This window comes from Coccinella septempunctata, chromosome 6, assembly GCF_907165205.1.
Source record: "Coccinella septempunctata chromosome 6, icCocSept1.1, whole genome shotgun sequence".
In the NCBI taxonomy this organism is placed as follows: Eukaryota; Metazoa; Arthropoda; class Insecta; order Coleoptera; family Coccinellidae; genus Coccinella; species Coccinella septempunctata.
The window spans coordinates 19,211,936-19,225,229 of NC_058194.1; the positions used below are offsets into that span (position 1 = coordinate 19,211,936).

General features: G+C 35.8%; 1 protein-coding gene across 3 annotated transcripts in view; it reads right to left on the reverse strand.

The window, feature by feature from the left end:
* LOC123316066 (protein hu-li tai shao) overlaps window positions 1–13,294 on the reverse strand; it is a 41,072-nt gene that overhangs the window by 6,237 nt on the left and 21,541 nt on the right. For 2 of the 3 annotated variants that reach the window (XM_044901993.1, XM_044901994.1), the window contains exons 2-7: window positions 9,674–10,930; window positions 7,070–7,196; window positions 4,236–4,349; window positions 3,841–4,126; window positions 2,735–2,845; window positions 2,571–2,642 (exon numbers count right to left, since the gene is read on the reverse strand). In XM_044901993.1, coding sequence (XP_044757928.1) covers window positions 2,571–2,642; window positions 2,735–2,845; window positions 3,841–4,126; window positions 4,236–4,349; window positions 7,070–7,196; window positions 9,674–10,923 — 1,960 coding nt within the window. In that variant the 5' untranslated portion in view covers window positions 10,924–10,930. Of the gene's footprint in view, window positions 1–2,558; window positions 2,643–2,734; window positions 2,846–3,840; window positions 4,127–4,235; window positions 4,350–7,069; window positions 7,197–9,673; window positions 10,931–13,294 lie in introns of all 3 variants that reach the window. The other variant, XM_044901995.1, reaches the window with a different exon arrangement.

Genomic DNA, 13,294 nt, shown 5'->3' on the forward strand with positions numbered 1-13,294 from the left:
TTTTCAGATTTACGCATAAGGTGTGAAACTTATTAAATAGCGATTTTCGTGTTTTATCTAATGGTCTATTCAAATAGCCGGCGTTGTAATTGAAAAAACGAAGTCTTTCGTGTTTGAGTATCAATCTTAATTAGAGTCAATTAACTTGCCAGAGAAACATTCTGCTTGACTTAAACAGTTCTCTCCAAAGGTTGAGAAATTTTCAACTCTGTAACTTTTGTCAGCAGGCGTAACAATTCACTCAAGTATATCTTTGAGTCAAGTTTGTGACAAATGAATTTATATCATATGGATTATGGAGTTCAAATAAACCGTAGCTAATCTTTTGTGGAGAACCCAAAAATATAATAAAATATAGTCTGTCCTATTTGAAATATCACCTCAACTTCTTCCGACCGAGACGAGAATATTTCAGTTGAATAGATCCCACCCATTCATTATGATCAACAAATTTTTGGAAAAAACCTCATTCGCTTGATACAACCAGTGGACACTTTGTGTGAAACTCCCCGTTTATGCGACGAAACTAACGTAATATATGTATATGCACTGTACAACAGATTTTCATTCAATTTTGAAGTCATAACCAGATGCGACTGCAGTATCTATAATGGCGTTCAATTCAGTAGAATAAATTCAGTCACACAATGGAAAAATGAAACTATAGTCCGGTTCGCTAATGACGAAAGTTATTTTTCACCTCAGAATTAGGTTAAATATGTATTTTAAACACTGAATAAAGTTCTTTATTCAGTGATTTTAAATAGAACCTAATAGCCTAGTTGCACACACACCGATTTTGGACGGCCGATTTTTTATCGGTCGTCCAAATTCCAATATTAACCACGTGTGGGAACGGGACCTGGCACACACGCCGACCGGTGAACGGTGCCGGTAAAATGCCGGTGAGAAACCGTCCAATACCGGCAATACCGTGTGTAGTGGCGTATGTGACTAAGTACACGTTTGTACGAGCACCGATTGTTTACCATTGAACTTAAGAAGGAGTTCTTTCTTGAGTTCAATGTTTTTTACCGACCATTTCAGTCGAATTCGTTTGGCTGATCATTTGGCCGGTAAAAATCCGGTGAGTCTGCTAGCAACTGCTACCGATAAAATATCGGCCGATTTTATTCCGGGCCGTCCAAAATCGGTGTGTGTCCAACTAGGCTAACAGGACATGAGGTAAAACTAACAAATAATGTAGCTCTTGCAAAAATGATATAATGGTTTATTCATCTTTTTTTCTCTCGTTTTTTCTATAAAACGACGTTACTACTAATTCTTCCCAGTACATGGTATGTCTTTATCGGACATACATGTCTATTGTGTATTTAAAATTCATTGAATCACATTTCATTCAACATCCAACAAATTTGCCGAAAAAATTTTATCAAAGAAGTTGAAAACTGGAGAAAATCCTGAAATGGTTTTGTAAGCGAAAAATTTATTTTAGGCTTAGTATTCAATGATTTAATGAAATTCTCTATAGAGATGCTCAGATAGTGCAATCTCACAAAGCGAAAAGCGATTAATCAAAACGCAATTTTTCAAAAGTTGTTAATCTAACGAACAGTTTTTTACACAAGAAATACAATTCTTCTGAGTTGAACCTCATTAAGATGTAATGATTCATAATATGAACATGCGAATAAAATAAAAATCCCATTCTGTTCGTAAATCTGACCAAAAAACGATCCATAGAAGAAAAGAAATAGAAATGAATAAGCAATCATTTTTCTGAAGAGAAGTTCATCACTATTTCTATCAATAACTTGATATTATTGATAAAAATTAAGGCTTCAACCGATTAGGGAAATATTCTATAGTGATTAATAGGGACTATTATTCATATGGAATTATATTAAAAATATGAACGTTACTGAGTTATTCTTCTATTCTCAGATGCAATATTTATAGATTGAAGGATTCAAAATCAAAACCAGTTCAACTGTTCAACCCAACACCCGTTCTAATTGGGACACAAATCATACTGATATAAGAGATCATTTTGAGTATGGTAAACTTAGTTTACTCCTGAAGATGCTATTGTGATAGCGAAACACGTGTCGTAGTTTAAAAACTCATTTTTGTGTAAATCATATAATAATCGATCTGTTTCAAGTTCGATTAATTACAGTATTCTCCTGGCATATTATCACTATCGATAATTTCGGGACAAAGCACCGCGAAGTTGATATTTCGTCAATTTTGTTATTTTCAATACAATACCATAGTAATCGCTTCAAATTTCTGCTCTATTATTCCCACAGAATATTTCCAGTATATTTTTCCAGGTATCCTGTACCAAATTTCTGTTTCGAAATCAACAATTCAGCAAAAAAATTTTGAAATTAATTAAATTATTATATACATGAAAATGACTCATGTCTACTCTAAAACTGACTCTAAGATGACAGTGGACCTGGTAGTGATGAACACTTACCCTGAAATAATCACTTTTCCTTATAATATTCTAACAAACAAAAATACACCACTTATTCACTTGTACCAAGTAATACCAACACCACTAACCTGTCTAATAAAAAAACTTGAACTTGAAAACTTACCGTCGCTTAATACAACTTCTGGCTGACTTGGTCTAGGTGCTTGAGTGGTTTCTATCCGTAAAACTTGAGGTTCTGCAATGAGATATATAAATTAGCGGTTTTTGTATTAACAGATCGAGATTGTGTGGGCAAAGACTGAAAGTAACCGAAAAATTCACCCTTACCATCTCTACTTTCCTCTTCTGTTTCACTCGTAGGAGATCTGTGATGCAAACTGTCCATTCTCTTATTTATGGCGGCCGACGACATTTCTGATTCACTATAATCTGTATCATCTGTAAAAGAGAAATGTATAACTTTTTTTTATAGAAGTCATAATCGGTCTGTTTCCTTGAGAACTAGGACATGCATAAATCAATTGTGATTAATAGCCATTATTCACTGATCTATCAAGATTCATGGTCACAAACTCAGACAAAGGCTTCGAACATAGAGATATTGCTTTCTAACAGTGGTTCCCAACTAGTGGTCCGTGGACCACCGCGAACTTGGAAGTCCGCGAATGATTTACAGTCTTTTATTTAAGATGCTCTCAGACTAAACTGTTTAATAGATGACGTTAGTGAATAGAATCAGTCAATACAAACTTTGAGAAATATATTCATTTTCAAAGATAACCTTCGAGCTTTTATTTGCAAACTTATACGTAAAAATTTCCAAAAAGATGGAATCAATTGAATGATCGTCAAAACCGAATGGCTGCATCGAGCTCCATAAAATTTTCAGATTTATTACTAGAAGAGTTGCTTTTTCAGAATATTATCACATTTCCATCTACGGTTATTGTTATTGGGAGATAATCGACTCGAAAAGTGAGTATCGAAAAATTTCCAAAAAGATGGAATCAATTAAATAATCGTCAAGACCGAACTGTTGCATCGAGTTTATTACAGGGGGTAACAAGAATAATATAAAAGAGGTCAATGGCCAAGAAAGGGTTGGGAACCCCTGCTTTATAACAATACCATTGAGTATAAGAAGACTCAATGGCAATACTGAAATGTCGACAGTTCCCATCAGGTAATGAGATATTACAGATATTATTGAAAATAAAATGAGATACTTTAGAAATAGTATTTTCAGAGTAGTAGATGAAGTACATTATTCTACTAGCATATTAAGGCCATTATTCCATTGGATTATTCACCAACATAAACGTTATCCGTTTGAATAATTGCCATCACAATATGCTCGTTGGATAATATACTACATATTTTCATGACTTGAGGGAAAACTTAAGAGTCCACTGTATATGGCTTTTTATACTTACAATCGCCTTTCACTTTCTTCTCTACAACCTTTTTGTATTCGTCCAATTCCTCGTCAGTGACTGAGTCAAACGGGTTTTTAGCATAGGGTGACTTATAAACCATAGCATTGTGCTGATGTCCTCTTTGGATTATACCTTTCGAAGCTGCTCCCATCAGAACAACCTGATCTCCAGATTGATTCAAGGAAGCATCTTGCATTTTTTTGGCTTCTTCCCATGTTAGTGTATCTAATATATATGATTGTGGCCCCGCAGATATTTTATCCGCTCTTCTGTAATCTTTGATCTTGAATCGAAGAATTATGAAATTACATCACCAATTCAATAAATTGAGAAAAGCAAATACGAATATATTGACCATGTTATTGCTTATGAATATTGAAAGAATCTCTCACCTGTTGTTGTTTCAACTTGAACTCCTTGGGATCTGTGTTCTTCGGTACAAATTGCAAGGCATTTTCAATTTTAATGGGAGTGCTTGAATGTGTCGGCGATCCATCAGCAACCCACTGAAAAGACAAAACCAGCACATTAGCGAAATGTTTCGATAAAAGAGTTAATCAATCAAAACTGCATATCTGCTCGGCATTATCAAGCTGTAATTAGAGATTCTAATGTACTGATTTTGCCATAGCCACAAAAACAAAACAAAAGCAACATCTATTGACAAAAGCTTGAGCATAGTTTCAGCATATAATTATTTCTTGCGAACAATAAGTAATTAAGATGGTAGTCACATGTTCGCGGCAATAGACGTTCTCATAAACCAGACAAAAAATTTCAAACAGGTAGGGCATCTTTCCCACCTGCGAGATTTCCTTTTATAACTTCTAAATATAAATTGATTCGAAATTTCATCGTCTAGAAACATGACCTATGATAATAATTACATTGTAGCGTTTGAGCTGAATCCGACAAGTTAGGTACTTCAAGTATATAAATGATTGCAACATAGTAGTTGGCTTTCAATTAATGTATGATACTCTTCAGTGAAGGGTTTTGAAATAAATATAATTTCAAAACTGATGGCTCACTACGATGTTACAATCATTTATGGAGAATCTGTCGTGCCATTATTAAAAAAATAAAAATTTTGCCACCCACATGCTTTCAGAAATAAGTCGAATAGCAACTCTATTTAAGAAATAGTGGCGCTTGTTAACAGAGAGCCTAAATATTATATGATAATAATATATAGGGTTCAATTTGGGATATATATTTGCTACTACATTCTATTAGTTGTGGCATTGTGGAAAACATTTAAGTTGTGTGGAGTATTATAAAATGATCCCTTTTTTCGAGAGCTATCTATTGGCTGGTTTGTCAAAAATGTCTATATGCCAGCGAACCGCATTTTTTCAAGAGTTTCTTGAAATTTTTGATCCTGACACTGACTATCTCTTGTAATCATTAATCTATTGAAGTATTTAGTTAATTCAGGGCAGTGCTAGGAACACAATTAGCAGTGTTACTTTTCAGTTTCAACTCTATGAAGGTATACGGATTGAGATAAGGATTAGGTCACAAATTAATACCATCAAGCATATTCATTGATTTGATTTTATTTCAAAGCCAAGCATAAACTATGTGAATAAAAACATTTGTTAGTAAAATATTCAAAACATTGATTGAGTTGAAGAAATACATCTAGTAGCACTACCGATAAATTCGGTAGTTTGAAACTAACGAAGTTGGCATATCTGTATGTAATTTTTTTTTAGTGAAACGGATGAATCTCTAGATGCCGAAAACAAGGAATATCAATTTAGAAATTATAGAACAATCTCTCTCTCTAAAACCTTCGCATACTATATTCACATTTCAAGAATAACTAAAATCAAATGAATTAATTATAGTATCTATTCATCGAACGAGTCTTGTGCTTACTCTTTCAAAAAAAAGAATCGATAAAAATCAATTACTCACAATAAAATAAGTGTAATAATTGTTATACCACATTCATATAAATATGCATAAATTAATAGCTGCACATAATCAACAATATAAAATATGTAGAAGCTTTTTGTATATTGCAAAATATCAATAAATCTCTGCTGAAGATGAAATCACATTTGATACAGGGATATCTGTATTTTCCAGAGAGTTTGTTCACAACTTTTTAAAGTCGTTGAATTAATCTTATTCTACATGGAGTTTTGACATTTAAGACATAAAAACATTCGATATCATATTTTTCACATTGAGTAAAATTTTTCTTCTAAAACTTTTCTCAACATTCGATTAGCTGAGTCCTGTTCCAGCTCAGAGATGAAATATATTTTGATCATTCATAAAAAGCGATTTTGACTTATATGCCATTCTGTTGTTGTTTTAAACCGTCCATTGTCATTATTTTTTTTTTGTAATGTCTATAATCTACACTTATTTATCTAAACATGCAAGTTAATTAGAATGTATGGCACAAATATTATCTTGACAACTTCTGCTAGGTATCGCCATGAAAACAATTCGAGAAAATTCTGCTGTAGCAAAATATGAATTAAAAAACTTCGTTTTTGAGACGATCGAAATAATATGATGATGATCTCAAGATATACTTATACTTTTCACTTCTAACAAACAATTTCCGTTCGGGAAAATTGTTCGCTATCAATAAAACAAAATTACAAAGAAATTTAACGATTTTTTTTCCGTCTTCAATAATTCTGGACCAAAACATAATTATAGGATCGTTATTGACATCAACATCGGGAAATGATCCTTGGGTGGAATCAGAATTCGTCACGCTTATGCGGGTGTTCTAAATTTAACACCGAATCTATTAACAGAATACGATGTCCATTGACGTTAACGTTCTCTTTTAGAAATGGTACTTTTTGTTAGTCATTTCATACCAAGGAGTGATTAATAATTTATAAAAAAAGGCACCATTGAACTAATCCACCTCATGCTTGATCTTAATATTTTTGAGCAATTAAGATGGAATCGTCATGGCCTAGCTGGTATTCAGTAAGATAAATGAGTAAAAGTTCGTTTGCTAATGCAGAATGAATATCAGCTGATATTTTTCGTATTTTTCAATTCCATTTTTCTGTATGGCAATGCACGTTCCGCATCTGCGTCAAGATTGCGAAATCTGATTGGTTTTCTCGAACTACCTGGCGAAATCGCTGCGTTCGTTGTCTTAATATAGCTAACCTATGGCATGTTTAAATAGCTCTCGACAATTGTGCGTTTTTTATTCGGTTTCAACTTTAAGATATTCTACCTTTGTGATTTTCTTGGGATCTTGGGTGCCGGTCTCTAGGATCTCCACACGCTGATAGACGTTGGGAGAGTTCAACCACCTGCTTCGATGTTGTCCCTTCTTTCCTTCGCCTAGATTTCTCCATAGTCTGCAACAAAATTGAAAACTTATTTAGAAATTCTAGTTAGGCAAAGTTGGCAGATTAGTAGGGGAATGAGCCAACAGATATTCTCTCCTAAGCAGATCACCCTTATAATTATAGACCAGACATGCCCCTTAAGCCAAGACATCGGCGTTTTAGGTAGATCAGTAGGCCATCAGATGAGCCTTTTATTAGATCAGTAGGTCAACAGATCCGCCTTTTATGTAGGTAGAATTTCAATTGTTTCTTACGTCAGGTATAATACAGGATGTGGCAGAGCCGACTGACGAGTTTCTAATGGTCATTGCTCGGGTTTAGGTGGGGGAAGGTAGATGCGGAGGGACTCTTTGTGTTCCTTAGGGTCTGACGTTTTTGCTCGGCACCATGATTTGGACAGGAATGCAGCGATATAGTTTTCAAAACTTGAGTACAAAAACCATATTTCGTACTGATTCGAATAAATAAAACCGTTTTTTTTTTCAACTATTTTCTATAGCCCTTTGAAACTCGTCAATCGACTCTGTCGCACCATACAGTTAACCAACACATTCGATCCTTAGATAATGTATCTAGAAGGACCGTTTACCTGCCCATATTTATCCGCTATTTGAATTAGCCAAAAAACAGGTAGACTGAAGAATCCGACAGTTTCAACTTAGTGATGCATTTAAGGGGATATTATACTTTGGAATCTTCAAACAAAAAGAGCATTGACTAGTTCATTATTTACTTTTTTGAATTTTCAAATATTAACTCGATTTTTTTCATTGAAGTTAAATTGGTTTTCAATCACGAAAAATATCTCTAACCTAAAGTATCAAAAATGTTGATAGTTATATCTGTTACGGTTAAAGATAGGTGTGAGCATTAACTTAAGATTAGCCGGCTAGACTTTAGACTTATGTTTATACTCGAGGATCGGCTAATGTTCGATAAAACATCAATCTGCGTCAGGGAATTTCATCTTTAGCCGGCTAATGTGCACATTACCCAAAACGGAACGGCTAAAAATTTATTCGATGGACACGCGGAGGAGTGATGTCTTTTGAAAGGTCGGATTGGAGAAGACCAAAGCACGTGGCCACGTTTTTGTTTCAATTTTTGAAATCATGCAAAATAGCATCGAATGCTATTGTATTGAGGTTTTGTTACATAACGCCCATGGGATTTCAATTATTTAATGAGTTATTTTCATCTGTTTAGGAGATTAATGCTCTTCAAATCGAGCCTGAGTTTTTTAAAATCAGTTCACATACAGAAGCTAGATATACGGTTTTCCACAGGACAATAGGAACGTGGATCGTCAGTTGTCCAGTGAAAACCAGAATATGACCTCACAAGGAAATCAGAATTTTTTCTAAGAACAAAAGTATATTTTCCCTACCATTCAATAAATAGATTTATGGAAAAATTTTCTACGACATAGAAAGGATAGTTTTTAATGTTGCAATTTCTCTCCAACCAATACTTTTGCAAAAAAGACCCATGAATATGAAAATAGTGAAAAACACTTTTTCTAGCTGATATTGTTAAAAATTTCTTCCCAAGTCATTGAACATACGGATTCCAAAATACGGCCTGTCGCAACCCTTGATGAATTATCCCAGAGGATTCAAGTTAAGTCAACGTAAATCTTATCAGCCAAATAGTCCGGTTAGCTACAAACCATATTAGGTACTGCTACTTATATTTCCTCAGAATTTGACCTTTGGTATTTTGATAAAGAAGTTCGAGGCATCATTCTTGAGATTGAAGTCTGCTTTTGCTCAATTCCCTTGCATATTATGAATAATTACAAGATGAAAGATTAACTCTACAGTTTTCTCTCACACTCAAAATAGCATGTTCGTCCCGAATTTTGTCATGAGGCGTTTAGATTTTTAGATTCGCTAATAAGATTACGTTGAGACACAATAGGAACAAATATATGTTAATTCTCAATTTCTCAACTGCTTAACAGAATGCTTTTCTGCTATTAAAAATATGTGAAATTCATACTAGAAATGCATTGCATTAATAGTTTGATTCCTTCAGATTTTTTAATTGCCGAACATTTGCGCCCCACAAGCCTTGCCAATAATTTTCTTCTTTTCTATTAGCTTCTACATTTTTAGCCCATGTGGTTACACTAAAGTTCAACCGGCTAAAGATAGAAGAAACTAACATAGCAAATACCCGAAGCTAAACCTAAGTTTAGCCGGCTAGTTTATGTTCACACCTTTCTTTAGCCGTAACATATCTACAAAAATAATGCTGGCAATGAATAACTGAAAAATATTTAATTGCTAAAAGATGGCTTGGATCATTTTCAAGCCAAGCGAAGACATTTTTCCCCTTGATCTATTGGCACCATCAGAAAGGAAAAATACAATATATCGCTCGGAACTAGCTTTTATATTTGACAAGAAATCAACCCCTTAAAACTTTTGCATTTTTTTATTAGCTAACATCATGAAATAATCATCTTGTTATCAAGAACTTACCCTTTTTTATAGAGTTCTTCCTCTTCCAACAGGTATCCTAGCGATGAAACAGCCGGTGGAACCTCGACGTCGTTCTTAGGTTTCGGTACTTCACCCTTGACCAAGGGATGTCTGTATATGTAGCCAGTTCGGAAACCGACATTGTCCAACATCCTCATCAACCCTTCGAACTCCACCCCTCCCACTCTCCACTTCCTCTCCACCTTACCCTCCAGTATCGTAGGTTTGTCCGGTCTCGGCGTGCTCTCGGGGGCCTTATGCGCCGCCTCGTAGATCCTCTTTCTGGTCTCCTCGTTGAGGAGCATTATATTATCCAGTCCGATCGGTAAGACTTTCAGTTGAGCTTCGCAAGCGAGGACGGTATTTCGGGCGTTGAAGAAAGCTTCTTCTATCGTCTCGCCGCAACACAGAACCCCCTGGTTCGTCAATAGAAGAACTTTGTTGTTAGGTCCTAGATTTCTGGCTAGCTTGTCTTTTTCCTCGGGATCAAGTAGGCCCCCAAGGAACGGGTGGGTGCTCACTTCTCCGATTACTACGGACTCTTGACTAATTGGCAAAATTCCTTGTTTGGTGGCGGAGATAGCTACAACCGAAGGAGTGTGGATGTGGATGATACACTTGATGTCGGGCCTTGCGGCGTGAATAGCACCATGTAAGGAAAACGATGATATATTGACGGAGAAGTTCGTGGTGCCCTGTTCGACCACGTTGGCTTGCATATCTACCTTAATCAAACTAGAGGCAGTAATTTCGTGGTAGAGCATTCCGTAAGGGTTGACCAAGAACTGTTCTTCGTCTTGGTTCAACCTGGCAGTTATGAGACTGGAGATGCCTTGGTTCCAGCCGCACAAATCGATCAATCTGTACACGGCGGCCAGTTTACACCTCAGTATTTTCTCGCCCTTGCCGTAACTCATCGCCTCGACCCCCCTGATGTCGTTGATGGGCAGGACGCAGCTTGAGCTCTTGTAGAAGTTGCCTCCTGCCTGCTTATTCACGCCCATCATGTCCGATATCTGTTGCATCAGGCTGTTGGTCCCCGTGCCTTCGCTCATTTGTGTCTCGATTATCCTTTCGAGTTCTTCGCGGAACATTTTGCTGTTCATTATGTTCTCCACCCTCTTTCGCCTCTCCATCTCCTTGACGTCTGCATCGATGTCTGCCGGTCTGTTTTTGGTCCTTTCGTCTTCGTCGAACGTGTCTATGCCGTTGGTCTGAGGCGGATCGACCGCCTGCACTGTATCCGTCATCGTTTATCTGAAACAATAGCAAGGAAGCAATTAGCATAGTCTACAAGCAAACATTAATGCATACAGTTTGTAAATTTGAAAGCGTACCACGTGTATCTTGACCCCATGCAAAATCAGGAAAAATGCATTATTATTAAACTTTGGCTCGAAAGGTTTCACACGGTTGTTCCAATCAATTTGCATCAACCTTGTGAGCGTGATAACAGCAACCCCTAAAATCTTAAATGCGGATGGGAGTTGAGTGACACCTTATTTTAAAGGTTATTCGATTGCCTTCTCATAAATGCCCAACACTTGACCTTTTTTGTTGATATTTCCAAAAAAAAAAAAAGGTTAGAATAGTAACAATAGCTAATTGTGAAAAATTTGTTAGCGTAAAGCCTCGTATCTTGAAACATAACGGTAACGTGAAACAAAACTTTCCTATTTGAGTATTTCTCCAAGATATTGCAACAGTCCTTGTTTGCCTACTGTCACTCGTGTCAAAGGCGAACGATACTACTATTCTGAATTAAATATTGGAAAAGTGTCTTTCTAGACACTTTTTTTTGAGTTGATTTCTATAAAAATTGAGTGAATTTTTATTTTTTGTGGTTGATAGAATGGGTTTCCTTAAATGTGTTGAATAATTCACAAAAGATATGATATATCTCATCCACCAAGCGAACAGCAGGTGCTACGGTACTGTTAAAGATTTTCAAAATGTTGTCCATTATTTTGTGGACAAAAATATGACCTACTTTCAAATTTGGCCCTCACGTAACGGAAATCACAACTAGAATCTCTAGGCATGCTGTGCATATTCAAAAGGTGTCAAGTCTGGGCAACGTGGTGGCTATTCAATTGGCCCTCATCTACCAATCCATTTTCCTTGGAGAGGTGAGCCATTGCTTACAAATAGGTTATATTTTTGTCTAGAACATTCCGAAAATCTTTCATAGTGAAAAATTCTTCATTATTTTCATGTTTCATTGCAACTCTTACTATCTACTATTCTACTCTTTTTCGGAAGTACTATAGTCGTGTAATAGAAGTCAAGTTGGTCAAGTGATTGTTATTTTGGATATTCCAAGGAAAGTTAGGTCTTTGCTACGAAACCAAAGGAGTTGATTTTTTCCTCAGTGCAATCACTGGCCATGTGAGACTCTTTGTGAAGTTTCATGAATTGGAAATACGATGACAGCTGATTTGTTTTCCACCCAAACAGTTATTTATTTTTGGGGTTTTATAACAATCTGTCTTGAAGTTTGGTAAAAATCTCTCAAAGAAATCAAGACTGCATAAATCTGTTCGTTGATTCAATTCCTTGCCTCATGATTTCTTTCCATCACAAATCGTGATACCACAGATGTGCAACTGCTAAGAGCCTCAAATAATCACCCGCATGGTACTTAGACCAAACGTCGTGTTCTCACCTCAACAAAAACTCGTTATAAAGCACTCAATACGTGCTGAAAGGAACAATTGCGAAAAAGTGCAAATAATCAACATTTGCAATTGAAATTACAACTTCAATACTGAATCAAAGGTCATGTTTTCTCTATCGTAGCGATATGCACTTGCAGGTAACATAACAAGTGTTCGTTAATACAGTATTATTTTGAAAATAATGCCATATCATCGTTTTTCTTTTACCCCAACACACAATTGCATAAGCGTGGTCGCGAGACAAGATACCGGCCGGTATGAGTCACGATTATTTATATATACAGTTTTCAGAAAGATCAAGCTCGTTTTCAATGCCACGGAGTCAATACACTCGATACAATTCAATCCGTACCATACACCTATGAATATACTAATTAGTGAGAAAGTTGTCTACCATTCAATATGTTTTAGGCGCGTTTTTGCCGATATCATTGGCAGCATGATGCGTGAAAGGTATTCAATATAATAACTATCGGAATCTATGACTCTGAGAAAGCCGGACTATTGGCGAAAGCAATCAATATCAATTATTACGAAATATGTGCAGATATTTGAAGCCAATCCTATCCTCTCACATTTGCATTCTGCTCAATGAACGATCACCGGATATACAAAATTCCTCGCAAAATTCATATCCCCGGTAATTTTCTATTACACGATGTAAAAGAATAGTTGCGAAAAAATTGAAGTCAAAAAACAGTGTGGGTCTTTCATTTGATTTTTTTGTGCAGAACCTGCTTAGATGCTGATAAGCAATTTTCAATTATTTCTTAGAAACCAGAAAACTGACAAATGAAATTGAGCAGGGTAGAAAAGTCACAGATAAAATTTCGCGCAAGGAATTTTTTTCCTTTTTCATATTAGAGAGAGAGAGAAAAAGTTTTCTTTAATGGCCATCGACCTGAGGTCCTTCAGCCCATTTTTCATATTATACCACTGAGAA